General features: G+C 53.4%; 7 protein-coding genes across 7 annotated transcripts; 5 read left to right on the plus strand and 2 right to left on the minus strand.

Annotated features, from left to right (window-relative positions):
• Positions 1-1,409: 1,409 nt before the first annotated feature.
• Positions 1,410-3,659, plus strand: JN550_009189 (uncharacterized protein; the record flags this gene model as incomplete). The annotated part of the gene is made up of 2 exons (XM_049321234.1): positions 1,410-1,861; positions 1,922-3,659. 2 exons carry the CDS (start codon positions 1,410-1,412, stop codon positions 3,657-3,659), a joined length of 2,190 nt encoding a protein of 729 aa, XP_049168765.1.
• Positions 3,660-4,362: 703 nt separating this feature from the next.
• JN550_009190 (uncharacterized protein) lies at positions 4,363-5,367 on the plus strand (the record flags this gene model as incomplete). Its single annotated transcript, XM_049321235.1, has 1 exon — positions 4,363-5,367. One exon carries the CDS (start codon positions 4,363-4,365, stop codon positions 5,365-5,367), a length of 1,005 nt encoding a protein of 334 aa, XP_049168766.1.
• A 1,332-nt stretch (positions 5,368-6,699) lies between these two features.
• Positions 6,700-7,875, plus strand: JN550_009191 (uncharacterized protein; the record flags this gene model as incomplete). Its single annotated transcript, XM_049321236.1, has 3 exons — positions 6,700-6,791; positions 6,851-7,090; positions 7,170-7,875. 3 exons carry the CDS (start codon positions 6,700-6,702, stop codon positions 7,873-7,875), a joined length of 1,038 nt encoding a protein of 345 aa, XP_049168767.1.
• A 2,088-nt stretch (positions 7,876-9,963) lies between these two features.
• Positions 9,964-11,507, plus strand: JN550_009192 (uncharacterized protein; the record flags this gene model as incomplete). Its single annotated transcript, XM_049321238.1, has 4 exons — positions 9,964-10,314; positions 10,370-10,499; positions 10,546-10,669; positions 10,730-11,507. 4 exons carry the CDS (start codon positions 9,964-9,966, stop codon positions 11,505-11,507), a joined length of 1,383 nt encoding a protein of 460 aa, XP_049168768.1.
• Positions 11,508-13,207: 1,700 nt separating this feature from the next.
• On the minus strand, positions 13,208-15,828 carry JN550_009193 (uncharacterized protein; the record flags this gene model as incomplete). The annotated part of the gene is made up of 2 exons (XM_049321239.1): positions 13,208-14,820; positions 14,877-15,828. The coding sequence occupies 2 exons, from the start codon at positions 15,826-15,828 to the stop codon at positions 13,208-13,210; spliced, it is 2,565 nt and encodes an 854-aa protein (XP_049168769.1).
• A 2,320-nt stretch (positions 15,829-18,148) lies between these two features.
• Positions 18,149-22,509, plus strand: JN550_009194 (uncharacterized protein; the record flags this gene model as incomplete). Its single annotated transcript, XM_049321240.1, has 5 exons — positions 18,149-18,177; positions 18,231-18,490; positions 18,545-21,580; positions 21,645-22,022; positions 22,205-22,509. 5 exons carry the CDS (start codon positions 18,149-18,151, stop codon positions 22,507-22,509), a joined length of 4,008 nt encoding a protein of 1,335 aa, XP_049168770.1.
• A 1,958-nt stretch (positions 22,510-24,467) lies between these two features.
• On the minus strand, positions 24,468-26,099 carry JN550_009195 (uncharacterized protein; the record flags this gene model as incomplete). The annotated part of the gene is made up of 1 exon (XM_049321241.1): positions 24,468-26,099. The coding sequence occupies one exon, from the start codon at positions 26,097-26,099 to the stop codon at positions 24,468-24,470; it is 1,632 nt and encodes a 543-aa protein (XP_049168771.1).
• Positions 26,100-27,932: the final 1,833 nt, after the last annotated feature.

Genomic DNA, 27,932 nt, shown 5'->3' on the forward strand with positions numbered 1-27,932 from the left:
ATAGGTGAGGGCGATTGTCCCTTTCTTTCAAGGTGCAACGACTTATGCTGACCTTTTATCAGTTTCACGACCCGTCGAATTGGACGTGGCTCGATGATTGCAGCAAACGGAACTGCGGTCAGACTCATTGAAACCCAGGTGGACAGGTTGAGCTGTCCATTTCTGGGGGCTTCACAGCAACTCGCCTCCCAAACGGAACTTTTGACCGACTGGCGAAAGGCAACAAAGTGGCAGAAGTATCCAGAGCACCAGTGAGGCCCTGCGCCGTTGAATTCATGCTCGATGCAATGGCCAGCGCTGCCCGAGAAGAACGGCGGGGTAGCCCTGATGGTATCGGAACAGACCTCACCTTCTACTACAACAAAGGCATAGCGGGGAGGGGCTGCCTTGCTTGAAGAAAGGAACAACTTTCGCAAAGACGCCTTTGATATGCTTCTGCCAGCGTTCCACGGTAATAGCGCAGCAGTTGAACCGATTTGGGACCTCGCAAACCTGAGTTAAGGCCCATGGGATATTCTGGACGAGCCTCGAAGAGTCGAGGGTCCCTAGTCCGATGCGGTTGGGTCTTCCAATGCAGAGGTGATGTCCTCAAGTTCACTCCAAGGACTCTGTTGCTCCATTGATACCACTTGCGCATACGCTGGCAAGCAGTCCGGCGACATGGACGTCTTATGGTTTGGCTGGCCGGCCTCACGCGGCCGGGGAGTGGAAGAAAGGTGGGTCCCTGTCCAGGGGCTGCCGGCCGGACTCGCCTTACTCAGCCAACCTGCCACTGCCCGCCCCGCTTATCAGATCTCGGCCGAATCGATAAGGACATTTTAGCGCAGGTCTGCAAGGTCGGGAGCGCAGCTGCGAGCTACTCACGATCCACATCGTCATTGCCCGGGCGAGTTCACCATTGCGACAAGCGACAAGCGACAAGCTGCACTCCATACGCAGAACCAACAAGCCAGCACTTGACACGCCACTCTTCTTTGACTCGCCATTGTTCTCCCGTGCACTAAAATCGCCTGCGCCAGCACCACTTGGAGCCATGCGAGCCGGGTAACCACGATTGTTCACGGCTTGCCGCTCCGATTGTGAACGCCGGTGTTGTCGGCGCAAGTCGTTGGCTTGCTCTTTCTCGGCGACACGACACCTGCGGGAGGAACGGCTGCGGTCTCCATTCCTGTTCCTTCCTGCCCTGTGCCCGCCGGCGTCGACAGAACAGAACTTGTCTCGCGACAGCCTCGATATCGTATGGGCTATCCAGACTCGGTGCCTACACACGCCGGTAGTTTTGGTGTGTAGTTGCTGTCGTCCGCTCCTGCACGCATTCACTTCTCGCCTTCCGCCTTCCACTCCCACCTTCCACATCCTACCCTTTCCCCTTCACAGCGCTCAGTCATTTGTCCCCGTCTGACGACATCATGGACTGGGATTCGGACAGCGCCAGTTCGGCAAGCCCCTCGCAGCCGACTCGGCACATGCCTAGACGTGCTGCTAAGCTCAAAGAACCGGCCAGGGTGACTCGCTCCTCTGCCGCACACCCTTCAGCTTCGGACCGCGACGGCGCGCCGTCTTTTGCTGGCCTGAGTGACGCTGAGGAGGATAGTGACAGCGACAGTGAGGGGGATGGCGACGAATCTAGGAACTTTGTCGCCCACCATGGCGGCCGGAAGCGTGGACCTGTTGACAACGAGACCCTTGCGTCCAAACGCCCTCGCCGGAATCCTCGCCGACACACGCAGGCCCCCACCACACCCCGTCGCTCAGCGCACAAGGCATCCGCCAGGTCATCGGCAAAGAAGGCTGCCCCTGTGACCATAGAGGCCCAGGTTGTGTTGGCGGGCAATTGGGTCATGCTGCCGTATATGGTCTGGTAAGTCGCCCCTGTTGTGGAGGATGGCCGAGCGTTAGAGACTAACGATATTTCCCACAGGCTTAACATATTCGAGCATGTTGCTGCCCCGATCCGAGACCCGTCTGCCCGCGCCGAGGACATCACAGTCGCTTCGAGAACACTTCTCAATGCATCACGCAGTGCCAAGACGCTCTCAGAGCCTGCTTTGACTTCCCTATACAGATTTGCGGATCTTACACCCGCCGGTGCTCTCGTGTTGAGCAAGTTGCTGGCTGTCCCCAAGGACTCCGTCGCGTTTAACTACTGGCCCAAGATTGAGACCCTACGCATCGAGGTCGGCGACACGCTTGTCAAGAAAGTGCAAGGCAATTATGTCAGCCTGCCTGCGCTGGTCCAGTCCCTTCCTCGGTTGAAGGCTGTCCTCCTGCATCATTCTCTCGACAAGGAACCGTATCGCGACTTGGATGCTCATATTCGCTGGAGATATCCCCAAGAACTCTTCGACGCATATTCGTTCGTTCCCCAAGGAGAACTAGGCCCTACCGATAAGCGCAAGCCCACGGAGTTGAGAAGTTGGGTGTGGAACGCGCGCTTTGCTGGTGACCAATGCTGCCTGGATAAGCTGCCACTCATCCACCAGAGTCTGAGCTTCTGCACGCTGCGAAAGGTGTCTTTCGTCAACTATCAGGTGCCCTCCCTTAACACTAAGCTGTCAGACGAGGCCGCAGTTTTGGAGATGGATCTGCCCGAGATCCGAAACTTGGCAGCCGCTATTGCCGCATTGCCTCGTCTTGAGCACTTGGTTTTTGAGTCTTCGACCATGGTTAATGGCCATCTGTTGAACATGCTGCCCGACAATCTGAAACATTTGCAACTGATCAACTGTTGGGACGTCACAGCGGAGGCCCTGCAGGATTACTTGCTCACTCATGGCAGCAGCATGCGAAAACTGACATTTGATCACTGCCAGGCTCTGAATCTCGCATTCTTGCCAGTTCTTGGTGTGGCTTGCCCCAGGTTGACTCATTTGAGCATGAACATGAAGTATTTTCGAGCCTTGGAGAGCAGTGGCTCAGCTGATCCGTACTATGAGTCTCTGCTTGAAGAGGGTCAGGTTCCAACATGGCCATCGTCTTTGCAACACCTCGATATACAGCATATGAGGTTTCGTGGAGAATCACCTGTTCCGGTTGCAACCACGTTCTTCAAGAGTTTGGTCGATAGTGCCTCGAACTTACCAGACTTGCGTCGACTAACATTGAATGCGAAGCTCCAGGCTTCGTGGAAAGAGCGCTCCAAGTTCCGCAACAAGTGGGAACACAAACTGGCAGATATCTTCAAGAGATCGTGGGATGAGCCAAGAGCGACGCCCCAGCGGCGATATGTGCCCCCTGCAAAGCCTCTTCGCCGTGATTCCGATGCAAAGGAGCGGTTGAATATCTCCACAACTCCAGTTCGTCGGAGTACTCGAATTGCTGAGCAGCCGCCTACGCCTCCCACGCCCACTGATGAAGTGCCAACCCAGAGCGAGAGAGAACGGGCCAATGTCAGGCGGGTGCGCAAGGAGACGCTCAAACTCGCCATACCAGGACGAGGTTATCGTGCCGATGACGAAGATAGTGAAGACGAACTGTCAGCAGCCGTCGACACCCCCGAAAACCTCCCCATCTTTAAGCAGCGTCTTTGCGATGTTGTGGCCGTCAGCATAGATGACCAGAAGATTGGCGAGTATCAGTTTGATGCCGATGACTTTCTAGATGACCCTCCCTCTGACGACGATGCAGAGTGGGATGGCAATGATATGGAGTTTGACTAGGCAAACGAGCCGAATGGACCGGATAAACCAGCATTTCCACGCGGCTCTATTCGACAAGGAAGAAGACAACGATATTTGATTTTGCGGGCGTCCAGGACACATCATTTGATATCACACTTATATTTGGCCGAGAGAGAGCCGCACTTATACCCACCTGCATTCAGGACAAGGCGTTTGGCTCATTGCATCCATGGCTATGGCACGTATGGAGGTGATTAAGGGAGAATTAGGGAAATATGGACGGAATTAACCACGTGTATGTAGCTTTAGAGCATCTGTCAGCGACGAGACTCACGTCGCCTGGACGGACACAAATGAACCGATGCTTAGACCAATGCAATGTGCCTGATTTAAACAAGACAGACGATGTGATGCTAGAGCATCCCCAAAATCCGGTAGTAGTAAATATCTCGGCATAGCGAGCAGCGGAAGTGTTGGGCCGTCCACCTCAGCATCAATTACCCCTTTGTATAAATCTTCCCTCTGGATGCTGTTTTCGTTTACTCGCGATGATCCCTGTAGTCCGAAGTAGGACAATGTGTTTGTTTGGGCTTACGCCGCACAAGACATCCTCAGCTAATTGACAAAGGCTTTGTTCTGCTCTTTGATGCAAGCTTCCAGTCGAATACATAACATAAGCTGCACCCGTGCCTTGACAAGCTCGGGGTTCGGCTGACTGAATCTTCGCCGCCTTGCTATCACAATGGCCGCATCAGAGATTTTCGAGAGTTCAGATGAGTGCCAAGTCTCCCCATTCGTTCCTGCCGTCCTTTCAGCTCTCGATAACCCTGCACAGCAGCCTGTCAATGTGGCCTGCACCATCTGCCACCGAATACTCGACATCTCGGAGAGCGTCAAGCATCTGGTCGCGGATTTCCTGGCCGCAGGCGGGCAAGCCAACTCGCACTCGACGTTCTACAAGGATAACGACATCGAGCAGGCCGCCGTGCTTATCTGTGGACACCTCATAGGCTACGAATGTTACAAGCAGTTATACACCATCCGTAGACAGATGCTGGAGGACGACCCGGGGGCCGAATGCCCGGATCCGGCAGCCTGTCCAATCTGTCGCCAGGTGCTTCGTTTTACGGATTGTAAGTGTCCCATTGACGTGAAGGGCGTCCTAGCGCTGACCTACCCACTAGAGAAGAACTCTTACGATCTCATGAAGGGTTTCAACGAGAACGTTCCTCTAACCCTCACGGAAGGAGCCCAGTTGCCTCGCCTGTGCAAGCAGTGCGGGGATGGGTATCTCGAAGGCTACGAGCTCTCGGTCTGGGGGCGGCGCTGCTTCGTGTGCCTGCATGGAACCGAAATCGACATCATCCACGACAACGTGGCCGAAGCCCTCACCTCCAACCACACCTACTTCTGGCGGCTGTACCTCGACACGGCGTTCCCGGAGCAGGTCCGCGAGGCGGCCACGTTCGTCTTCCCGGAGTGCGTGGCCCGGGAGGCGCAGACGCGCGCCAGAGTGACTGGGCAGTTCGACGTCGGGCGCTTCAACTTCACGTGCGACCGCCTGTGCGACGAGTTCGAGGCCCACGTGTGGTCTTCATGCGCGGTGCGCAACCCCGTGGAGTTCCGTGCCACTCGCAACATCGTCGACCGGCACCGCAGCTCGCAGGCACAGCGGGCGCGGGCGCTGCGCTCGATGGGCCCGCATTGGTTCGATCGGAATCGGGTCGAGGAGTCACTGGAGGAATAAATTCTATGAGCCTAGGGGTAGGAATGTGGTGCCGCGCCTGGTACGTATCAAGGTGGCTTCACAGTGAGATAGCTTTATTGATCAACTAGAAACGCTTGCAAGTCCTGAGCGCGCCTCTGTAAGTATACCTAGTTCAGGATAGCAAGTGTTCTCATACAATACGGAATATAAAAAGAACGAGCATGTGCCAATAGTCCCGAGCAAAGTGCCATCTCATATGCAGAGCGAGCTTGGTAGCAAAGTGTGACAACGCATATCCTCATTTCAGATTGATAACGACTATTGACAACCCTTACATGCTCAAGGATTTGAGTAGAGCAGGGTTTCAATGGCGGACTTTGAAGCTTACAGGATAGAGAGATGCACGAAGCAAAAGCAAGAACAAGATAGCAGCGAAGTTAGAAATGGAGAGGGGCCGTAAAGAAGGGATGCCATGATTGCTCGCCCTTTACAATTCCGATAACCCAGCGTATAAATCCGCCCAAGCTTTTGTTAAATCGAAACAGTGCTCTTGCCTCCATTTAATCTTACTCATTGATGCAGTTCGTGCTGGATGCAGACCTTGACAGGATGAGAGGCTGCAGTACGCGCGGCCATTGACTGCTGATCCAATGAAAGTCTGCATTATATCCCACAGACTCCTTTCAAGTTGTCACGATATGTAAGGTCGTATCGCTTGGCAACTACGGATCACCACCTTACGTGGGGCAAGAAACGCGGTCCGTCAGTGTTCCTGACGATCATAGGGTGGGCGTTTGGGAGCGCATATGCACCGAGCGTTTGCAAGACTTGGCAGGCACGGTGTTCATTCCGTCATTTTTGTGGTGAGCTACAGATGAAACCCACAGATGCAGTCTGACTAAACGGCTGACGGAGCATCGCGGCTCCAGATAGGATGTCTTGGCTTCCGGGGTTGGAGCGGCGGCCCTTGTCGATTCCCCGGACTGACGCGTCATGCCGAATGGGCGGTTATTAATCTCCGGCAGATCTTTCGGGCTGCCGTAGCATTCTGCCGGATGTCTTGAGGTTCTTCATTATCGCTCCCACCAATATGCCTGCCGCCAAGATGCAGGTTGAGCCTCAATGCTTGCTCATTCGCACGCACGCACATGCTGGTACGCAGTGACTTATAGACCTTCTCCTTGGAGCTCCTCTCCGATGTGATGAAGATGGTATGGCCGCCAGCCATTGTTGAATCTGAGTTGAAATGGACGGATATAAATATGATACGACCCTCCTACAAATATGGGTATCTTCTCTCTTGATCAGTAGCAACATTCGACATAGAGACACATCTAGGAGACTGTCCCGGTTGCAAATATGAGATTTGCAATGATCTTCACCGCTTCCGCGGCAGCAGCTTCAATACTGCCAGGAAAACGAGATGCGTCTGTTTGCACAGAGATTCGACCTCGGGTTCCATGGTAAGCCTACTTAGGCGTCTAGAGACGGTAAATATCCCTTCAATGACTGACACCTCCAGGACAAACCTCACGAGCGGAGAGAAGTCGGCTTACATTCAGGCTGATCTTTGTCTGATCAATGCGCCATCCAAGTCAGGTTTCCCAGGTGCCGTGACGCGGTGGGATGATCTCCAGTGGCCACATGTTGTTCAGTCGGCGACCGTCCACAATGTCGGCGCATTCCTTCCATTCCATCGATACTACATGACGGCACACGAGCGCCTCATCAAGGATGAGTGTGGCTATACAGGACGTATGCCGTATGTTGACAGCACCAGAGCACAAAGACGTGGAGAAAGTGCTGCATTGGTAGTGAAGTGGCTAACAGTATCTTCTGAGGTATTGGGACGAACTTGCCGATCAAGAAAACATGTCCTCCTCGGAGATGTGGAGTACGGAATACTTCGGTGGCAACGGAACAGCAGAGAACTACTGCGTCGTAGATGGGCCCTTTGCGAATCTGACCCTTCGCTGGTTGGCTGACGGCTCCATCGAGGATCACTGCTTGACCCGTATCATGAACGACAACTCGCTAAGTAGGACCAGCCAAGAAGAGATCGACGCATGCAACGCTATCACAAACTATACATCGGCTTGGGAGTGTTTCAATGGCGGTCCACACGGCGGTGGTCATGCTGCGGTTGGCGGGATCATGCTCGACGGCACCCTGAGCCCTGGCGACCCTGTTTTCTACCTCCACCACTCATGGCTCGACAAGCTCTTCTGGGACTGGCAGAAGCTTGACCTCCCTGCACGCCTCGCGGACATTGGTGGCCCGAACATTCCAGCTTCGCGTGGAACGCAGCCAGGGGGACCGGATGGACCGAACGGAACTGCCGTAAGGAGTGGCACGGGCGTCCCCGAAAATCCATCTGGGGTCATTGGTGGCACAGGATCCGAGTTTGTTGACTACTTTGGTGACAATGGTACGGTAACGACTCTGAATCACAGGATCTACATGGCCGAGATCTACCCCAACGTCACCATTGGCGACCTCATGGATCTGAACGGCGCCGTCATTTGCTCCGAGTACATTGACGTTTAGGTCGCCCCAAGTCCTTGACACAAATTTAGCCGGGAGAGGGAAAAAGACAAAAAGGAGAAACGCATAGAGAACCAGTCCTTCTGGGATTCGAACCCTTACCGCGTTTGCGAAGTTGTAGCAGCATTAATGAGGAGGCATTACTGGCTGAGAAGGGCCTGCACGACACCCGAAGGTGACGGAGCTCGCTAACCGCTAACTCTACCACCACACCAACACAGCAACGACGGACTGTCTGTTTGTTGGATTTCTGTTGCCTTATTGCTATTCATATTGCCAGCCCATGTCATTCCTCAAACAATCACCAGACAATTGCCACCCTCACCTCGACGAGCCACCACCTTGATTAGCGGATATGGTCCATTATTCAATATGGTGCTCCACATGGCCCTGAAAAGGTTGACCTGCATTTTATCTTCCGCTTTGTGAACTGAGTCTCAGACAGTCTAACCCTCATTCGACTTTCCAGGCTGAGGTACGAATATAAATGCTGAATTCAGTCCTCCAGGTGTTTGTTTGCACGCATGCATATGTGACTGTGGTGATTTAGATGCAGGGTCTTCATGCGTTTGGCAGCTCATTCCATACCTTCGGAGCAGGAGCACCTCTCCGCGCCGTCTAACTAAGGCTACATTCTGCCAGCCCTTGCGTCGTACATTGGTAGCTGGTGGTTTTAGATAGAAGATCCACCACGGATACCGCTGAATCCACAGGGTATTTCGACTAGGAATAAGGTTGCCACTCGGGCTGGCTTCGAAGTCAGCTATCTAGGCGTAACCAGGGGTCATCACTCCACATTGAAATTTTTACGTGGACACATCAGGCTCGCCAAAAGGGTTCTGTGTCACCTTGGTCAACCTTTGATGCGTCTCTAAGTAATTGAAAGATTTCTAGTGATTTCGAGGAATTCTAAAGCTTTGAATATCCAATTTGTCCTTTTTATACAGAGACTTGGATCGATGTGGTGAAAATCATGACCTTGCATAAGCGCTCAACAACGCCATTTGTATCGTCTGAATGGGTTTGGAATATTCAAACATCCAATAACCCAATTAGCGTGCCCATCCCTTGCACTCCCAGGCCCGAGGACCCGGGTGAAAGTTTCACAACGCAGGGTTGTCAAAGCGACTGTATAGCCCCACTTAATGCACCCATCCAGGCCTTTCCCCAGATCTCGTGTGCCCTCGACCGGCGACTTCAGAAGATCCCGAGTCTCGGCCCCTTGTTTGTCAGTGTGAGCGCCAAATAGGATTCTGCATGGCACCATGTGGCAATTCAGGAACAGGGCCCATGCTTGTGTGTTGCAGGTCGCATCTTGCAGAACCCTTGAAATTATGACAAGGCTAACCTGGCACAGGTTTGCTTCGAACGCCACAGTTGCTTTGAACCATTTGCCAGGGAATAGCACAAACAAATTACAGCCCGTCGACAGGACGGGGAGGTTCAATATCTGCGTGCGCTCAGCGGATCACACCGGCGGCCTTGTTGACCTTTATTTCTATGGTCGCTTTTAATGCAAGATCTTCGAGGCCAAGCGCGCTACTACGTTCTAGCCCACCAAAGTGGTATGATTTCCAGATGGTCAGTCCTCTTTCTTAATGTTTGCTTGCCTATAAATGACCTACAAGCGGGAAAATCTGCCTTGGTATGAACTGGGCGACTTGCAGAACTACTGCACTTCTTTGCCATTTTCTGGGCGTAACCAATGAACAGTTGCGGGCGACTTCCTGGCGCCGTGGAGGCTTCAAATCGCAAGTTTGAAAGGTCCGCATCTCGAGGCAACAAGCGGTATCCTAGTAAAATAAGCGATGATCCAGCTTGCTTGAAACCTGGCGCCATACGCGCGTGTGCGTAAATGGGGGAGGGCTCGGCGTAGGTTGCTTTTCTCCTGAGGCATAGCTGAAGCTGCACGTAGCCGTTGACTAGCTGTTTAGTTATAAATGTCTCGATATCAGACCGTTTCTTTTCTGCTCAACCATGAATTCATCAGCTCTCCATCTCTTAAAAGTGCTGCTGCACATAGCAAAGTCTTTGTTCTGGGTTTCATCACGCTACTTCCTATCACCATTATATATTGTCCTTTCTGCTACAATGGTCACTGTTACGAACGGCTTCGATAATCGTATCGTTGATCTTTACCCTAACGACCCACCTGTTGTACACGGGTTCGACGATCATGTCACTGATCCTGTCATTGATGGTCACGTCCTCGATGTCCTTATTGCTAACAAGGAAACCGATTTCGCTGTGGACGCATCCATACTAAAGACACCGACCGATCTTGGAGCTGTCTTGCCGGCCCTCGTGAAATTGAATGCAGGTTTGGCATCGCTGACTTCTCAGAATGACGACGCCCGGTCCCAGGTTCTGAGAGAAGCTTGGAAGCTCGTCCAATCCCTTGAGACACCACGTGAAACCATGATCAGGCACTGCTGGGCTCAAGTAAGTCACAACGTACACCAAAAATGATTTTTCTCAATTGATAATGTGGTCTTAGTCGGGGACTATTGCTGCCCTTAATACTGGGACTGTGTCAGGTCTGTGGACTACGATGGCCAAGAATGGCGACCGGCCTCAAAAGATTGACGAGCTCGCCGCAGCGACCAGGGTTGACGAAGTGCTGCTCAGTATGTTGAAGCCTGTAGCCCACGCAACTGTTCTGACCGAGGCCAGGCCGGCTCATGCGCCACCTTGCTGCTATGCAATACATCGTGGAGACTGGTAATGACGAGTACAAGACGACCAACTTTACCAAGGCAATGGCCCATCCATTCATCGCGGACAGTCATCTCGCCATGTAAGTGCAGACAAATGACAACATGTGACCGGAACAAGTCGCTGAGAAAATACCCTGCAGGTGCTCAGGTACAAGTGCCGGTGCCTACCAATTCCACGAGTTCGCCGAGGAGAACAAATTCCAGAATCCCATAGACTCCTTTGATACCTCCATGCAGCGAGCCTACAGAACGGAGAAGGACATGTTCCAATGGCTTCAGACCATTGGTTACGGCGAACATTTCAACCATCACATGCAGGCCTACGGCCAGGGTCGTATCCCATGGATGGATCCTTCATTGTACCCTGTCCAGGACAGGCTCATCAATGGCGCAGACAGGAGTTCCGAGGCGCCTTTCATTGTTGATATCGCTGGAAGTGTAGGCCACGACCTTGCCACATTCCTGAAATACCATCCCGACCACCCTGGGAAGCTGATCCTTCAAGACCTCCCTAAGGTGATTGGGCAAATCGAGCATCTTGACTCTACCATTGAGCGAATGGAATATGACTTCCACACACCCCAGCCTGTCGAGGGCGCTCGAGCCTACTTCCTACACTCGGTACTGCACGACTGGCCTGACAAGGTCTGCAACTCGATCCTGGGCAATATCACCAAGGCCATGAAACCCGGCTACAGCAAGCTGCTGATCAACGAGAACGTCATCCCGAGGACCAATGCCCATTGGGAAATGACTTCCCTAGATATGGTGATGCTGACTCTTTTCTCCTCGAGAGAGCGCACCGAGGACGACTGGAAGATCTTGTTGAAAGCGAATGGGTTGGAGATAGTCGGGATCTGGCAGGGTAGCAAAGCGTGGGAGAGCTTGATCGAATGTGAGTTGTTGACCGAGACCTAGGTGAGGAATTGTGTCAGCTTATCTATCATATCATCCATTTCTGGCTTCGGCGAAGGTAGAAATTACCTGTTGTGATTTGGATACCTAGCTAGTATGTATTATCAAGAGTTTTTGCCATCTTGACTGCTCAAACCACTGAAGTTGGTTGATCTGAAGTGAGGTATTCGTAGGCCACTATGAAGTGAATATCCATTGCTACAATGTAAATTGACCCGTTGCTAAGGGACACTGCCCTTGAAGTAACCGGCAAAATGATGTGGCAGCTTGACGACTGCCTGGCTTTAAAGATAGGAGTCCAAAGAGCTTTTAGCAGCCATCAGCGCGTTCCAAAAGGGCAAGGTAGGTAGGGGACAGGGGACACACGTAGAGTGGGAGGCAAAAGGACAGAAGGGAAAAGAAAGAAAGGAAAGTCCGGAGCAAACGCGGGATTGAACAGGAAGCCTGGAAAGCAATGAGGAATGGAAGAAAAAAAAAGAAGCCCCTTTACCGCTTGGCCAGAGCGCTACCAGTTTATTCGTCATGGCCCCTAACCGCTACCTGGACGTGCGCATCCACGGGCGTCCCCGTGGAGTACGGAAAACTGGTCACCTATTTAGAACTATCTACTTCTACTTTGCCTGTGTGCCAATCAGAAGAAGCGTGCCAGGCAACGGCCAATGAGTGCCTTAGGTCCTGAGATTGTCGTACATAGTATCTTCCCACGTACCCACACCTTGCGGACTGGCATTCCGGGAAGCCACCTAGGGGTCCTCGTTCGTTCGGCGGACAGGCGCGCAACACACCACGCTGTTTTTCATTGCAATAATCCTCATGTATTATCAATCTACGCATGGGAAGATGTTCAAGCGCCTCCTTTCACACACGATGAATCAACGTGGCTCGTAGCATGGTCTCCTCATCTTTGACAGCTCACTTTACTCAAGTGCACAACCTTCCTGTTTTCCTCGTTTCATTTGTCCAGCCCTTCATTCGTCGTTATGATGGTGATGATCAAAGATTTCTTATTTCCACCATCAGCATTCATGAACAAGTACCCCAAAATAACTGCATTTTTTTCTGCCCCTTTTTCATGTGCTGCTGGCGGTAGCCACCTCCCACGTTTCATCGTCCTCGGATCATGGCGCCCAAATTTGATACTACCTTTCGAGGACCTGTTTGGTACCATTGGGAATTTAGCAATGGCGCGGTGAGAATGTGACAACTTATTTCCGTCAATCATCAGCGCTACTTCTGCGGTGAGAGGCAAGCACAGCTGGTATACCAACTCTAGATCATGCCCCGTCCTTTGGTTGGACATTTCATGCGCCTGCGTCACAAAATACATTAGTGCTCCGGCCGGAAGCCGGGCCCCTGAGCACCATTTATTTCAGTCATCAAAGCCCAGAGATATGTAGGCAGCCTTATGGATGGCATAACGTTAGCTAATGAGGTAGCAAATATTGCTCCGTCGCTGATCCTACAGTTGGCTTACTATTGCGGTTGTGCCAGAGGCTGGCGGGTAGATTTTCAGAGTTTTTCAACGATGTTTGAATTGCAGCTCCACGAGTCTCGTTGGCACAAGATGCTCATCAGTGTAGAACGTGTTCAGATCGAAGGGAAAACTGCAAATGTTTGGCTGAAACATCTCATTTATGATATTTGCAAGTCTAAGTCCATATGCCGCGCCTCATCTTCTCTATCTTGCAGACCCAGCGAACACGCTAACCAAACCGAATACCCTTCGTAGGGTCCCATGTTCCCCCGGCTGCGGGATTATTGGCAGTGGACGAGGCTGGCGTCGGTGAGCCGGCGAACTTGATGCCCGCGTCTGGGTTCCACATTGCTTGCATGGGGTTCGCCCTGGGTTGCTGTGGCTGAGGGGCGACCGTCTCGGCGGGCGGTGCCCAGCTCTGGATATGTGCCTCCGCCGGGCTTTGGACGGGCTGTCTGGCCGGCTGTTGTGGTTGTTGCCGAGGGCTAAAATAACCCTGTGGCGGCTGTTGCGGAGCTTGGCCTGGTATCTGGCCGTAGTTCTGGGCACCTTGGTCCAGGCTCAGGTTATGCAGCGGCGGCATAGACAGCTCGTCCTCCAACATCCGGGCTTCACGCCTACGTTCCGTGACCCAGCTCCTGGCTCCGTCTCTGAAGCCCCCAACGATGCGACTGAGGTCGTTGTAAAATTTTCTACCAACCTCGACGTTGCTGATGAGCTCCTTGTACTTGTAGTATGCATTCTCCAGCTTCTGCAATGCCTGCTCGCGCTCGCGGTTGCCTCTGTCGCCGACCACCTTCTTTTGACTCTCAAATTCGCGATTCACCCGGATCAAGTCGTTTATCAGCTTCTCCTGCTCTGCACCTTCTTTTTGAACTAACTCCATGTCCGGCTCGTAGAGTGAGTCTAGTCGCTTCTCGAAGAAATCCTCAAAATGTGCGGGGACGATGGCAGTAGCGACTGCCTGACTACGCTCAAGTCGCGCAGCCTCACCCAAGATATCCGACTTGATGTCATCGCTCTTGGCTTTCTCCCGCAGCGCTTCGGCTTTTCGACGTCGCCGGCTCTCAAGGCGTGTGACGTCGTTGTAGACGCTTCTCAGGCGGCCAATGGCGGGTTTCAGAGTTTCTGGGATCTCCGTGCGTCGCGACGATGGTACAAAGTCCATCATGCCCCTGTCCGGGCCAGCGAGCACGGCTAGAAGAGGCTCAACAGCATAGAACTTTTCACGAACAAGAGCATCGCTACTTCCACTGTTGCTGAACCAGCCTGCCGCTTCGCCGACCTGGTTCCACAATTTGGCACCTTGTACGGGATCAGAACGGCTATCGGGCCGAGCCCATCGCTCAGTACCAAATCTTTGACGCAGTCGCGTGTCTTCTTCTTCCTCGGCCTGTAAAAGACCCTTGCCCTCCTCAAAAACGGCAATGTCGGCAGCTCTGAGCTTTTCGATATCAGAGAAGCTGCGCTGGAGTCTGTTGATTGCGTCCGCTTGCCGAATCTCTTCAGCATGCTGAACAAGAGTACCAGGTAGCCCCAAGGGCTTCTCAAATGACTGAATAGAACCCGGGAGGTTGAGTGACGACATGATCTCATGGATTCTTTCATTCAAAACCTCAAGCTCTGCGATGATATTTTGGTTGATAAGACGATCGCGACGCTCCTCGTAGATAGACACAGCAATGTGTACCGAGTAGGGCACAAGCTTCGTGAATAGAGCTGGACCAAACTCCTCCTTGTCACCCAAGTGGTCGAGGGGGGCTGATACCGGAGGAGGAACCTTGGCTATTGCCATGTTCGCCCGGTCAAGTATCTTCAGTTCAGATTTAGGGGGAACAACGTCTGAAAATTGTCAGCCTCATGTAGATTTGTAGGCTGGGGTATCTGAGCATGCTTACTCAGGTAAATCAGGTCGTTGTCTTTCTCGGCCCTCTTCAGATCTTCTTCCACACGCCTCTTTAATCCGTTGAGATCGTCAACCACAATTTTGTTCAGGTAGCCTCCTCTACTCTCCTTTAAGCCCTCGTTCACGCAGGCAACGGCATCTTGTAGTCTGGCAACTTCTTCGCCATACTTGCGCTTTTCTAGACAGTCGCACGCAGCCCGGTACTGCGCGGCGGCGGCGAAGTGGTGGTGTTTGGCGCTCATGTGGTGTATCCAGCTGCTGCTTATGGCCTCGGATCGCATGGCAGCTTCGCCAGCTGTATTGTACAGGTCACTGACCCGCGCAGCAAGCTTGGCTATCGATGCGTCCTTGTAGCCGTCCATAACGGCCTTCTGCCAGTAACACTCCTGGCTCTGGGCGAGCTGGAGCTGCAGCAGCGATTCGAGGGTGTGCTCATCCATGTCTTCGGGCGGCGTGGTACGGAGTTCCGGTATGATCTGTTCTTTGACATGCTTCAACACGCCTGCTGACTGGTTGAAGTAGCTTGCAGCCGTTTTCAAACCCTCGGTATCGGATCGATTGCAGGTGACGGCGAGCTGCGAGTACAAGGCGCCAAGGTTGTAGAGGATATTGGCAAGTTCGTACTGGAGGTTGTTGTGTACTATCGGCCGTTCTGTGTTATAGCCCAGCGAAGGGTACCAAGTGAAGTCGGCGCCAATGTCTATGGGGAACTTGCCGGCCATCCAGACCAGCTGGGCGGCGTAGGCCTGCAGCTTCTTGACGCCGCTCGAGTGCGACTCGCGCACGTTGACGGCATCGCGGCGCAGGGACTCGATGACCTCGAGATCCTGCCGGAACATGTCTGGGTGCTGATCATACTTGGTCGAGATGTACTGCCGCACGGCCGTCGACAGCGACAGATGGGCGCCCTTGCGGAAGGGGACCGAGAGGATGTTGTTCTGCATGGGCGGGGTGATTTGTTTACTATCTTGCACGGGTCGGAGGGGTCGGAGGGGTTCGATCGGTGGTGGCACGAGAATGAGATCTAGGCCAGATGGTTCCGGAATAAGACAGGATTATCGTCGCATCTGGGTAAAGAAGCGCACGCAAATGTGTATTTGTGCAAGATTTGTCGCATCGAAGACCTCCGGCTCGGCATGCGTATGGAAATCTTGCTGATCGGCGCCTGAGGTGCAATGACTTCATCCCGCAACGCCGGCAGCGTGGCATTTGTGGCGTCAGCAGCTCAGCTATAGTCAAGTTGAACGATGGTGTGGCGGTGCACCCCAAAGTGTCTGGTCTGGATTCCAGGGGCATGTATTCCAGTACTAAGCTGGAAGTTAGCACCTGTCACCAACGCCCAGCCCGTGCGCGGACATGGCTGGCTGCTCCAATGGGTGTTCTTGCTGCTACATGCGACCTGACGCGTAACCCCGGCATTCGCACGTGGCTGCAAACTTTCACACTTCTTTGCGTAGATGGAAGAGGACATTTTTGCGAGAACTAATGCAGACAGAATACATCTTGTCAAGACTCGTGGCATTTTTGAGGCTCTGTGCGCGATAACACAGACGTGGGTCGCCGGTCAGTCTCCCCGTCTCCCGTCTGCCCGTCTGCCCGTCTGCCATCATAGCGACTGCCCTGCATGTGGAGTCGTGCGCCGCAAGCTTCTCGTGCCGATGCGTGGCCATGGGGAGGGGCCTTCAGACCACGACGAATCGTGAAATGGCCGAGATGCCAAACCCAGACGCCATGGATATTGTCCGCCAGCCACAGGGGGTAAATCATGAGATCTTGTCGGCACAATTCCCCGGTTCTCCTAGCTGCCAAACTATCACATACTAGACCGCCGGCCTCCAAATTACGGGCGCTGGTAGTTGCCAATCAGGGGAAACCACTTTGGCCCAGTAAACAGGTTGTCATTACTGCTGTCTACATAGTAGAGGCTCAAGGGGCCCTTGGCAATCGCAGCATGGACCAATCTGGGTGTTCTGCTCCCAGAAACTCTACGACTAAACCCGGTTATTGTTGCTATATTGCAGCCTCCGTCCAATGGGCCCAAGACCGGCCTTACTAGGGTATGGGCGAGTCGATCAGACTAGAATCTGCCGCTGTTGTTACCAAAGACTAATTCGTAATGTTATTGATGCTATCACAACTCCCGGCCCTGATGGCACGATCCTCCGCTCAGACTTGGTTTCAGAATTTCAGATGCAGAGAACTTACGAATCAACCTGGTAACGAAGTCAGCTCATGATTGGCTGATTCGTAGTTGTTGCACCCGTTCTGGATCTGCAGCTATCTGCCTTAGTTGCAAGCTGTGGAGTTGTGGGGTATGGAGCGACTTATCAAGATTGTCGCCGTAACTAATGACCCCTAAAGACTGAAGAACGAAGCACGGGCTACGGACTCAAGCCTCGAAGTCAAGAGGTCTTCACCGGTGGACTGGGGACATCATTCTGTGCGACAGCAACGGGCACATCTTTGGGAGGGGTAAAGCTTTTTCCAAGCTGGGCCATGAGTTTCGGCTTCCCTTCATGACGAGTCGCCATCAGCAGCGGTGACCAAGTTCCATGTAACCCCTGCAACAGTTCTCCAACTGGCAGCAAATTCAACTATGTACGAAGTAATTAAGCATAACGAAGGATCGTAGAAATACCCACAAGTTGGAGAGCCGCAATTACAAGCTTCATCAAGCTCTTTACTAAGTCAATAATCCTGAGCATTTTTTCGATAGTTCATCTGTCCCGAACAGCTGCTCTGCTGTCAAGTGGCAGACCTTTCAAGTTCGTGGAAGGAACCCAGACCCACATGCTCATCTTATTCAAGTCACCTTGCTGATCTTGCCTTCATCCGTGGCGATTATCCCCGTCAAATAGACGAGGTGGATGATAACGCGGCGTGTTGCACAGAGCCAAGCAAGCTGCATACAAGTTAGCATGGATCGGTTTGTGGGGAGGGTCAGCCTGCAGGAGAAGAAAAAGGTCGCTCTCAGCCAGCCATCCCAGCCTGACAGGTCTCAGATCGAGGACCCCTCCTGCGGCTGAAATAAGAGGCCTAGATCTCACCTCTCCTCCGCGCGCTCAAATTTTACGTACAGAATACGTACAAGAAATAGGTTCAATTGGTAGACTGCCACAGTGATGTCCTAAGCTCAACCACAATGGCGGATAGTACTCCAGCAATACCAACACAGCCTTGCCAAACCTGTGGCACGACTAGCGTCAACGTATACACTTGCACCCAGTGCAACAACCTTGCATTCTGCAACGCATGCTGGCCAAAATGGGTGTTGCACCTGCCGGGCCAGGTCGGTTGGTGTGTATACCTCAATCTCGGGTGGCATTCCATAGCTAATTGTCTGAAGGAACGGGAAACCACATGAGAAATCTGATCCTCTAGTGTTACATCGTCTCCGCCAGATTCTAGAGCCGGCTCGCTCAGAGTCTGAGCATGAAGCTGAGCTGCACGAAGATGAGGATACGTCTTGGTTCGGCTTCGGTCGCGATCCTACGGGGCATCCCGTCTTCCATGACTATGGAAGGTTTGCAGCTATCATGGCAGACTCCATGGTGGAGGAAGTCTCCGAAAGGCACCCTCAACTAGCCTCATTCATCGGTGAAACAGGTGAGTGCTAATATCTGGAAGACAAGTTGTAAACCTCCTGACGTACTGGCGTAGGAGCTGGAAAGAGCACTATCATAAAGCTGCTCATAGACCGCCAAGATATGACATCTTTGGAAGCGTCCAGATACTACTCCCCAGTGACCTCGTCTAGTTATGACCGTATTCCTACAACAGGAGACGTTCATCTATATGCAGATCCCTCAACACTGTATACCAGCAACCCGCTCCTGCTTTGCGACTGCGAGGGACTTAGCGGAGGTGAGACATTGCCTAAGCAGTTGAGGAATCGCGCAGATGATCTCGCGAATGGCTACAGGACAAGCACGTCCAGACCAATATCCTGGGCCAAGACCCCCAACACCAAGAAGAGAGAATACGCTGTTTCTCAGCTTTATCCTCGAATCTTGTACACATTCTCAGACGTCGTAGTATTCGTGCTCCGCAACCCCCGAGCATTTGAGTCAGTAGTGCTGCCGAAGCTGCTGCGTTGGGGTGCAGCATCCATCGACAAGTCACTCAACCAACCGGTGCTCCCTCATGCCATTATCGTACTCAATGCATCAGAGCCCAACATCGACGAAAAGGAGTGGGATGTCGAGGTAGCAACCCAGATGCTGATGTCTGATATCCACGGAGCGATTTCAAGGGAGCCTGCGCTCCAGGAGTATGTGCAACAGTGGAGGAAGCGCGGCAAGACAGTCTCCAGCACCAAGGAGCTGCTGGAGTGTTATTACGCCTCTGTGAGCGTGGTCAGGATCCCGTACAAGGGCTCCTATATGCTTATGAACGAGCAAGCCGGCAAGTTGGCAGAATTGATTCGGGAGCGAGCCACGCTTTCGCAAATTCGGAAGAGACGGGTGCGAATGCTGGCGACCCCTGAGAAACTCCAATTCTACCTGCAAGCAGCATTTGACCATTTCACGAGGGATCTTGATACACCATTCGATTTCATCAAAGAGACCCTACGTCACAGCCCCGCGTCGAGAAATTTCGAAGGCAATATATTGAACCTTGCACTAGCTGTTCGGGACCGGGCAAGCAATGAGAGGATCAAGAGCAACGCAAAACAGATCTTCCGAGCAATGGTGCCAATAATAGCATCATGTGTCATGTTTGACACAGTCAGACAAAATCTCCTAGGTGAGTCCAATGTTCTACATTCCCCCTCGTGTCTCGCCGTCAAACTCATTGCAACAGGTACTGCATCTCGTCTTCTGGACGACAGGTACGCCAAGCCTTGTGCAGCAGCAATCCAGACTTTTGCAGATTTGCATTGGCCCTGCACCTATATCAATCCAGCCTTCCCCGGTGAGCTTGGCCGATGCTGCAATGTGAGATCTGGGCACAATCCCAAAGGCCACCAAAACATCCACGGCAAAATTATTGGCCATGGTGACTACGAGTCCGACTTTGATCCCACAGAGTTTGCGTCTGCTTGGAACCAGCTGATCAGAGGGAGCCTTATCCAGCTACAGTCGTCTGCTTTTAGACTAAGCCAGGAGTTCCCAGACATGCCTGAGCTCCAGGTCGCCGCGCTTCTTCACAGAGAAAGGCTGAACGAGCAGTACTCCAACATCCTAGGCGCAGCAACTGATTTCGTCAGTTATTCAGCGTGTCTCTGCTGCTTGCGAGAGCTGCCCGAGTGTGCTCTTCCGTGCGGCCACGTACTCTGCCTCCCATGCGTGCAGATATACGGAACAAAGACCTCAAAGACCACCATCGAAATCAGCCGGTGTCCTCTGCATGTCCGAGATATCATTGCCAGCCCCCCATGGGTCATCAACGTAAAACCAACCCACGCGGGCACCCGAACGCTCTGTCTGGACGGTGGCGGCATCCGTGGTATCGTGCAATTGCAGGTGCTCCGGGAGATTGAAAAGGTTCTTGGGCCCGACTTACCCATCCAGCTGTTTTTCGACCTCATAGTAGGCACAAACACGGGTGGTCTTATAGCTATTGGCTTGGGTGTCAAAAAGTGGTCGCTACAGGCCGCTACAGCGAAATTCAAGGATCTCTGCAGAGAGGCCTTCACGCCTCGCGAGATGAAGAGCGTGCCCGTCTTTGGGATGCTGTCGAGCCTCTATCACGGAAGCCTGTACAAGACGCAGCCCTTTGAGAAAGCGCTGAAGAGGTACTTTTCAGATCAGCCGTTCTTCGGCGGCAGTGTGCATCGATCACGACACAACATCTCGCTGAAGGTTGCCGTCACTGCCACGACTTCGATCGAGCAACAGCCTGTACTGTTCGCAAACTACAACCGGCCAGACCCTCCGAATAAGAAGCTGCCATATCGGTTCACACGTTCGGACGTACCGTCTAAGGAGGCCCGCACATGGGAAGCTGCGCGAGCAACAGCAGCTACACAGCCGTTCTTCAAACCCTTCCTCAAGGAAGAGACGAGCAACGAGTACGTGGATGGTAGCGCACAGTTCACTTGTCCCGTCTGGGTATGCCATCACGAAGCGGATGCTATATGGAACGGTGACTCGAGCCCAGATATGTTGCTGTCGATCGGCACTGGCCGAAACGTTGGCGACAGGAACGGCTCCAGCATTCGTCCGTCGTCTGTATCTGTGTCTATGTCCGCTACAAATACGTCCGCATCGATAACGCCTGGCAAGAGTGCGGTGCTCAGGCAGGGCCGCGGTGGTGCTGGAAACTACAAGGTCCGCAACAACAATTCTAACCCGTCCTACACCACATCCACCAGAAATCCCGGCACTGGCTACTTCCATCGCGACCCTAGGACGCCAATGCTGTTATCATTCAACAACCCCAGCGCTGGTGCAGAGAGATCCAATGATCACAGACAAGGTGACACCGTGTGGGACAAGTTCATGCACCAGAGGGGGTCGATGGAGGAGTCGGCCCGCAAGAAGTATTTGCGCATCAACCCTGAGTTGTTCTCTCAACTCCCCAAGTTTGCAGACGTCTCAAGGATAGATGAACTTGAGCGCGAGACTGAGGACGTTTTGAGACAGAATCCAGGTGTTATTCGTGAAGCGGCCCATCGGTTGGTGGCAAGCACTTTCTTCTTCGAGCGTGATGCCGGTTCTGTCAAGCAAACCCATTCGGGATACACATGCACAGGTAGCTTACCCCTTTTTCCAGAGTGGCATCTCCCCTCCCCAAATACTGACTAGAACGCTCGCAGGGTCGATATACTGCAGATTCCGACAGGCCTCGACGGAGATCAGGGCACTCGGCTGGTTCCTCATCTCCAGCTCGAGCCTCGAGGGCGCCTTCGAGCCGTACTTCCTAGTCGAGGACGACAGCGGGCGGTCGCCCGCGCAGCGAATCCCGCTCACGCAGCCTATGCTCCAGGGCATGCACTTCCACGGCCACTTTGTGCTCGAGCCGCTGCGCCTGGACGTCCTGGACGAGACGTCCGAGGTCCGCCTCTCGCTCGGCCTGCAGGCGGCGGCCTACCCCTCGGGCAGCACCGTGCTGCCCATCAGCGGGTTCCCGCGCCGGGTCATGGCCGAGCCCGGCGGCGCCCCTGCCGCCGCCTCCCCCGGGAGCGCGCAGATAGGTATGATGCACCGAGCCGCAAGCAAGACCAGCTTGCGCAGTTCCTACAAGTCTTCATCTCCACCACCGTCATCAAGAGGGGGAAGGGGGCCGATGGACATGGGCATGGGGGGTTTCGGGGTGGCCACCAATTTCTCGGGCAAGATACCTATCAGAAACTAACGCGTGTCTGTCGACACACAGGCATCATCCCGTCCGCGAGGACGTCCACTCTCGAGAGGCAGTACACGGGGAGCTCGTCGTCGCGGCCGACGACAGCAACGACCATGACGTTCCCGGCTGTGTCGACGCCCGAATCCGTCGCCGTGTCGCTGGTCAGCAGCGCCGGCGTCGTTCCAGCCAGCCTCGACTCGCCTTCGTTCTTCGGCAAGCTGTCCCTGCGCGACTACCTGGACCCAGAGCTGCCAGAGCTGCCGGGTTCGATGCCCCCAGCGGAGCTCGAGGGCGAATCGTTCACAACGAAAAAGGAGGTCCGGATGCCTTTGTAGGAAGGAGAGGAACGAGGGCTTTTGCTGGTATTCACCAGTTCACCTGCTTTTGTCTATTTTGTATGAATTATCAGGGTCATTTCTGAGCATTTCGGTGTCATTCAGGTTAGGATACGGGGATCAAAATGTTTATCTGAACAGTTTGCCTGGTGATACTTGCCATTAACGTCAATTACTACTCTTTGATTAGTGCAAGCGATCATTTTCTTGTTAGACATTTCTTTCCTATGCAGAGCCGCGAGATGACACAGCCTAATTGTCATACAAGCCCGTCTCTTCCCGGCCATGAACACGGTCCCTCAGTCGCCCGAGATAAGAGAAACACTAGCTGGTACGCGTGTTCTACTTCGTCTTCCTGAGCACGATATCCCAAACTCCCTTACGTCACAGCCGTGCGGCATGAATCGTAGTCTTACGCAAGGTTCTCCCGGTTTCCCATGTGGCTCAAGACATGAATAAGTTGAGTTTTGGCTAGGGTTCGGCCGCCGCGAGGCTGGACAGCCTAGCAACCTACTTGCTAAGGCACGGTACCTACCGAACACCGGGCTGTCCATGTAACGTCTTTTCAGAGTTTTCGTTTTCTAGAGGAATTGAGTTTTCGGGCATCAGGGCTCTCTCGCAGCCAGACTTGAATAATGTCCCGCGGCGAGCTCCTTCAAGCCCGACAAGAGAGCAGTGTTGATTGCGATCCCGCCAGTGTCAATCTGGTGTGCCAGAGAGGGGGGGTTGCATACGTCAGATACATTACAGCACATGCAACGACGGACGAAACGGCGCGGGTCCCAGCGGCACGTTAGGACGGGCGCTACCCGTTCGCGAATCGTGACCTTGACGCCTCACCCGCCCATGGGATGGAAATGTAGCTTGAATACGAACCGGCGGCCCAGCTTCTGTGCATCGATCGACCGAGCTTTTTTTGTGGCCGTTACGAATGACCCGGTCAATACCCGTGTGGGATGGCGTAGGTTGCTTCTAAGAGGTGGGTTTAGACTGCGCCGAATCTGCAAAAACTGAACCCGCAAGGACGGTGGCAAGCCGCCTACGACTTCACGCCACGCGGCCTGGTCCCATGCACTGACGGCGCTGTCTGGGGTACTCGCAGCATGGCAAGAAAAGGCAAAATCACATGCAGCCATTGAGTTTCAGATTCAGTTCATTGTTTTTTTGTTGTTTTGTATTTGGCTTATGTACATGTCCGTTGCCTGCCGCTTCCCCGTCTCGAGCACTTCGATGCCGGGGTCGATCGGTCCAGAACCGGTTGTAGCGCATTTCCATCATGCCCAATACCTCGCCCACAATGCTATCCAAAACATGACTGCTGTTGTCGGAAGCCTCCGAGTCTGTGGAAATCACCTAGCCTGAATGACCCGCAAGAAATGTAAGAAATATAAAAGAAAAATGAAAGATATCGTCTATGCACCAAATTCCCTTCCGAATGAGTCTAAATTGTACATCTTGCACATATGAACAAGTACGACAGCGTGGCTGGACCGTCGATGTTCGCCGTCGACGCCTCCATGCAAAAGTCGTGGTGAAAATGCTTCGCGTTTTGAGCCGACACCGCTGAACTCCGGGCTCACCGATGATCAATTGAGATAAGCAATAGTAGTTGAGAAAGAGTTGTCCTGGTGTAGGATGTGCGAATGAGAGGTGACGGCAAGTATAAAGAGCGGTCGGGTTGAGGCAATTATGCATTATGGTTCGTTGAGTGACGAGTCGTTGCGAAAAGGCGAGCGGTGGTGGCTTTGTAGCCAAGGTGGAGGCATCATCTGTGAAATATAGCGGGAGATCCGCAGACGAAATGCCTGGGATGCTGACCCGATTCTCGTGCCACTGGTTGAACAATCTGGAAATGGCCGTTTTCCAGTCCTCAGTGTTCAGAATGCGGAGTGAAATCCCGCCGCCTCTCGCCGTCATAAATAGTTTGTCGTAAACATCGTACCTTGGTGTGACGGGCTTTACGGAATCCACACCAACTCGATGATACCGTCATTCTTGGCCATCGGCTCGCCATTTCGGTCGACCCATCTCCAGTCGTCAGCCTTGCGCACGTAGATCTGGCTCACAGTGTTGTCATCGTTAACGATGGCGTCCTGGAGGTCCCAGCTGATCTTGCGACCCGTCTTAAGCAGACTGGGGCGTTGAGGGTCGAAAACGTAATCCAAATTCCAGCCCTTGTCTTGGGGAGCAGCAGCGAACGTCCGCTCCATCTGCTTCAGATTGAAATCAACGCCGTGGGGGTAGTGAGCCACACTGAAGCTGGTCGAGATGATGAAATCGTCGGCCGTCTGGAACCGTTGGAGAGTGCAGTCCTCGCCACAGATGTGAGCAATCTTGGTGTAGTACCAGGGCAGAGCTGAGTGCCAACCGCCACCCTTGAAGTGGTGCAGGGAGATGGGCTTGATGCCGGATTCGTAGAAACCAGATGGATCGCCGTAAAGATCCAGCTGGTAGAGACCTCGCATGACCGACAAACGCACGTCCGAGTTCTCGTAGATACACTTTCTCAACAGGATATCGCCCTGAGGGCCCCAGCCAGAGTTGGCCTCCCGGATCTTCTCGTCGGTCTTGCAGGTATCATAGTTGTTGTTGATCTGCTCGGCCAGGGGCACGGACAAGAAGACACCGGCTCCACCGAAGGCCTGGGAACCATGACGGTCGACGTTGTTAACATCCTCGGACAGTGTGCCCACGTAGAGCATCTCGCTAGGATCGTACTCTTCGAACTTCTTTGTCAAGGCGTGGACGCTGGGGAAGAAAGTGTCGTCGTCGCAGGTCACGAGCCATTTCTTGTTGGGTCGCTCGGGGTGGTTGTACAAAGTGGGCACCAGGGTCAGGTAGCGAACAGCCATCTCCATACGAGAGTCGGAGTGATAAACGTCGACGTCAACGCCGCGCTGGTCCAGGACAGTCTTGGCTTCCAAGATCTGCTCCTCTGATGCATCAAGCAGCAGAAGAACCAGCTTGCCGCCGTTGGAGTTGCCCTTGCCGTCAGTCAACCAGTAGGTCCATTCGTCGACCGGAGTCGTCTTGCTAGAGTTGAACCTCTTGAAAGTGGTCGAGACACCAAACATGAAGTCAGAGAGGTTGCCGGTGGCTGGGAAGGGTGACTGCGAAACAGGAACTTGGAGGGGTTCCAGGCAAGTCTCCTGGCCGTAGTTGTTGGGGAAGTTGGAGTTGATGGTCTTAAAGCCATTGGGCAGGAACTCCTGGTTCAGCTTCGTAATCGACTTTCGGGCGATCGGCTCGCGGTTGATCTTGACGTAGCGCTTGAGGTATTGGAATCCATCCTGAAGTTCATAGGCGGACTTCAGCTCTTCCATGTAGCTTGGCTTCACGCTGCAGTCCATGACATGGTCGGACACGGGGACAACATCCGCCTCGGTGGCCACCGGTGCATCACCGATGGGCTGCTGGTAGGTCGACCCCTTTGTCTTGGGCGTTGCGGCCTTGATAATCTGTCTCGTTACATCGTCCACCCGATCCGACTTCCAGCTAAGTGCTAGCAAGACTAGCAAAGCTACTGCAAAAAGCACACATCTGGAGAAGGGGTTTCTCAGAGTGAAAAACCGTTGATGAGGTGCCGGCATTTTCGCGCCCATCGTACTTGGGTCCGGGTCACTCAGTGGAATGAGACGGTCGAGTGCTCAAAAGTCAACTCGCACGATCGATCTGAGCGACGAGTGACAATCCACCTGGCCACAGAGAAAGAGGTCGTGCTGCGCACAACGAAGGTGCCCGGGGCTTATAAAGTTGGCGCAATAGGCGTTTCTGCTGGGCTTGGCATGGGATTGAATTGCCAGGTTGTTGTCAGAGACAAAAAAGAGGCTTAGACTTTCTGTGTCTTGCGTCTTGCCCCAAAGTAACGAACGAAGGCCGCACACCTCGGGAGAGGGGAGGCGAGACAAGATAAGAATGGAAAAGCTAGGCCTTCTGACGTGAGGTGTAGCAGAATGTGGTTTGCAAAAGAAGGGAGGGAAAAGGACGGGGTGAGCGAGAGTAGAAGGTGGGAAGACGTGGATAGATGAAGGGTCAAGAGAGCCGGGATCCGCAGATACTTTGCAAGGTACCAGGAGAGGCACCGCGCTGATGAAGAGCACAACGGCCCTGGGCAGGGCAGAGCTCGATAGGAGATTGAAATTGGTCTTGCAGGGGGGGTGGCAGGCGATGGGTGGACCCGCCGTCGATTCTGGAAAAGGGGACGCAGCCCACATGAAAGTCAAGGTTGTCCTTGGCATTGGTGCCGCGATTATTGGGTCCGCTGGCTTGAACAGGGCTTGATCATCCAGGTCATGACTGGGCCTGGAAAGTCAGTGGGCGGCCGCCACTCAACCACTGGCTGCGAGAGTCCGGGCACCTGGGAGGACCTGAACAATGACGAGCCTTTCTTCTGAGTCCTGTTCCACATTGGGGCCGTCTCACTGGAGAAACACTGGAGAGAGAGGGCTCTGCGGGTTTGGAGCCGTCCAGACGACCAGACGATACATACGTTACGCGGGGAACGATTGGTCGGAGCGCCTTCGCGGAGCCACTGACTATGTACATCGAACGGCGTGCTCGAGATAAACATTACGGATCATACCATGGTCGGTCTTGTCGGTATCAGCCGCGCAGAAGGAAGGATTGCCAATCTAGAGTGCCTTTGTGTCTGCGGATGCAGCTGTGTAGCCGAAACACGGTCGCTTTCAGTTATACCGCCAGGGTATTAACTACGTCCCACATACAGACAGTAGGAGTAGGATCACAACTCCAGTCCGGCACGAGCCGGGAATGAAATCCAAAAACCTGGATCTGCGATGCTATAGCTCCAGAAATACCGCCTCGGGCTGTCTAATACGAATGCCAACACAGAAGCCACCGAGATCTCGTGTCTACTACTCCGTATTGCATGGCAACTCCACGCCTGCAAGCTGGAAGAGCTGATGTCGCCTCCCCTATGCATCGCCGGGTGGGACCAAAAACTAGCAGTTAGGTGCATAGCCTACATATGTAGGGGCTTGTTGGTGGCATGTCAACAACCATAAGGATGAGCAAACCCGGGGCAACGAAGGTAGGTTTCCAGGCGCGACGGCTTCCTCAACCCTGTGATGATGGCACCTGTTGCTATCGTCATCGACTAAACAAGTGCGTGCTGTATCGCGAAGTTGTTTTCGCAACCAGATGCCATCGTTGTGCGTGGCCCAGAAGGCCTGCCAGGATGTTTGTTCAAGGGGATCACTCCAACCTAAAAATCTAGATCTCGGTAGTTAACGGTGTGACCAGCGTCTACACAGTACTATGGTAAAGCCTTGCAAATAACGGACCGAAGCACGGTAGACCACTGCATCCCGAGAGCTCATCACAGTACTATGTATGCATGGTGCGATTGAATACTCGTCGCTTGCAGCGCTCCCTGCCGCCTTCTGACGAGTCAAGAGGCGAAT

The sequence above is a fragment of the Neoarthrinium moseri genome (assembly GCF_022829205.1).
Source record: "Neoarthrinium moseri strain CBS 164.80 chromosome Unknown scaffold41_Wmoseri_CBS_16480, whole genome shotgun sequence".
NCBI classification, from domain to species: domain Eukaryota; kingdom Fungi; phylum Ascomycota; class Sordariomycetes; order Amphisphaeriales; family Apiosporaceae; genus Neoarthrinium; species Neoarthrinium moseri.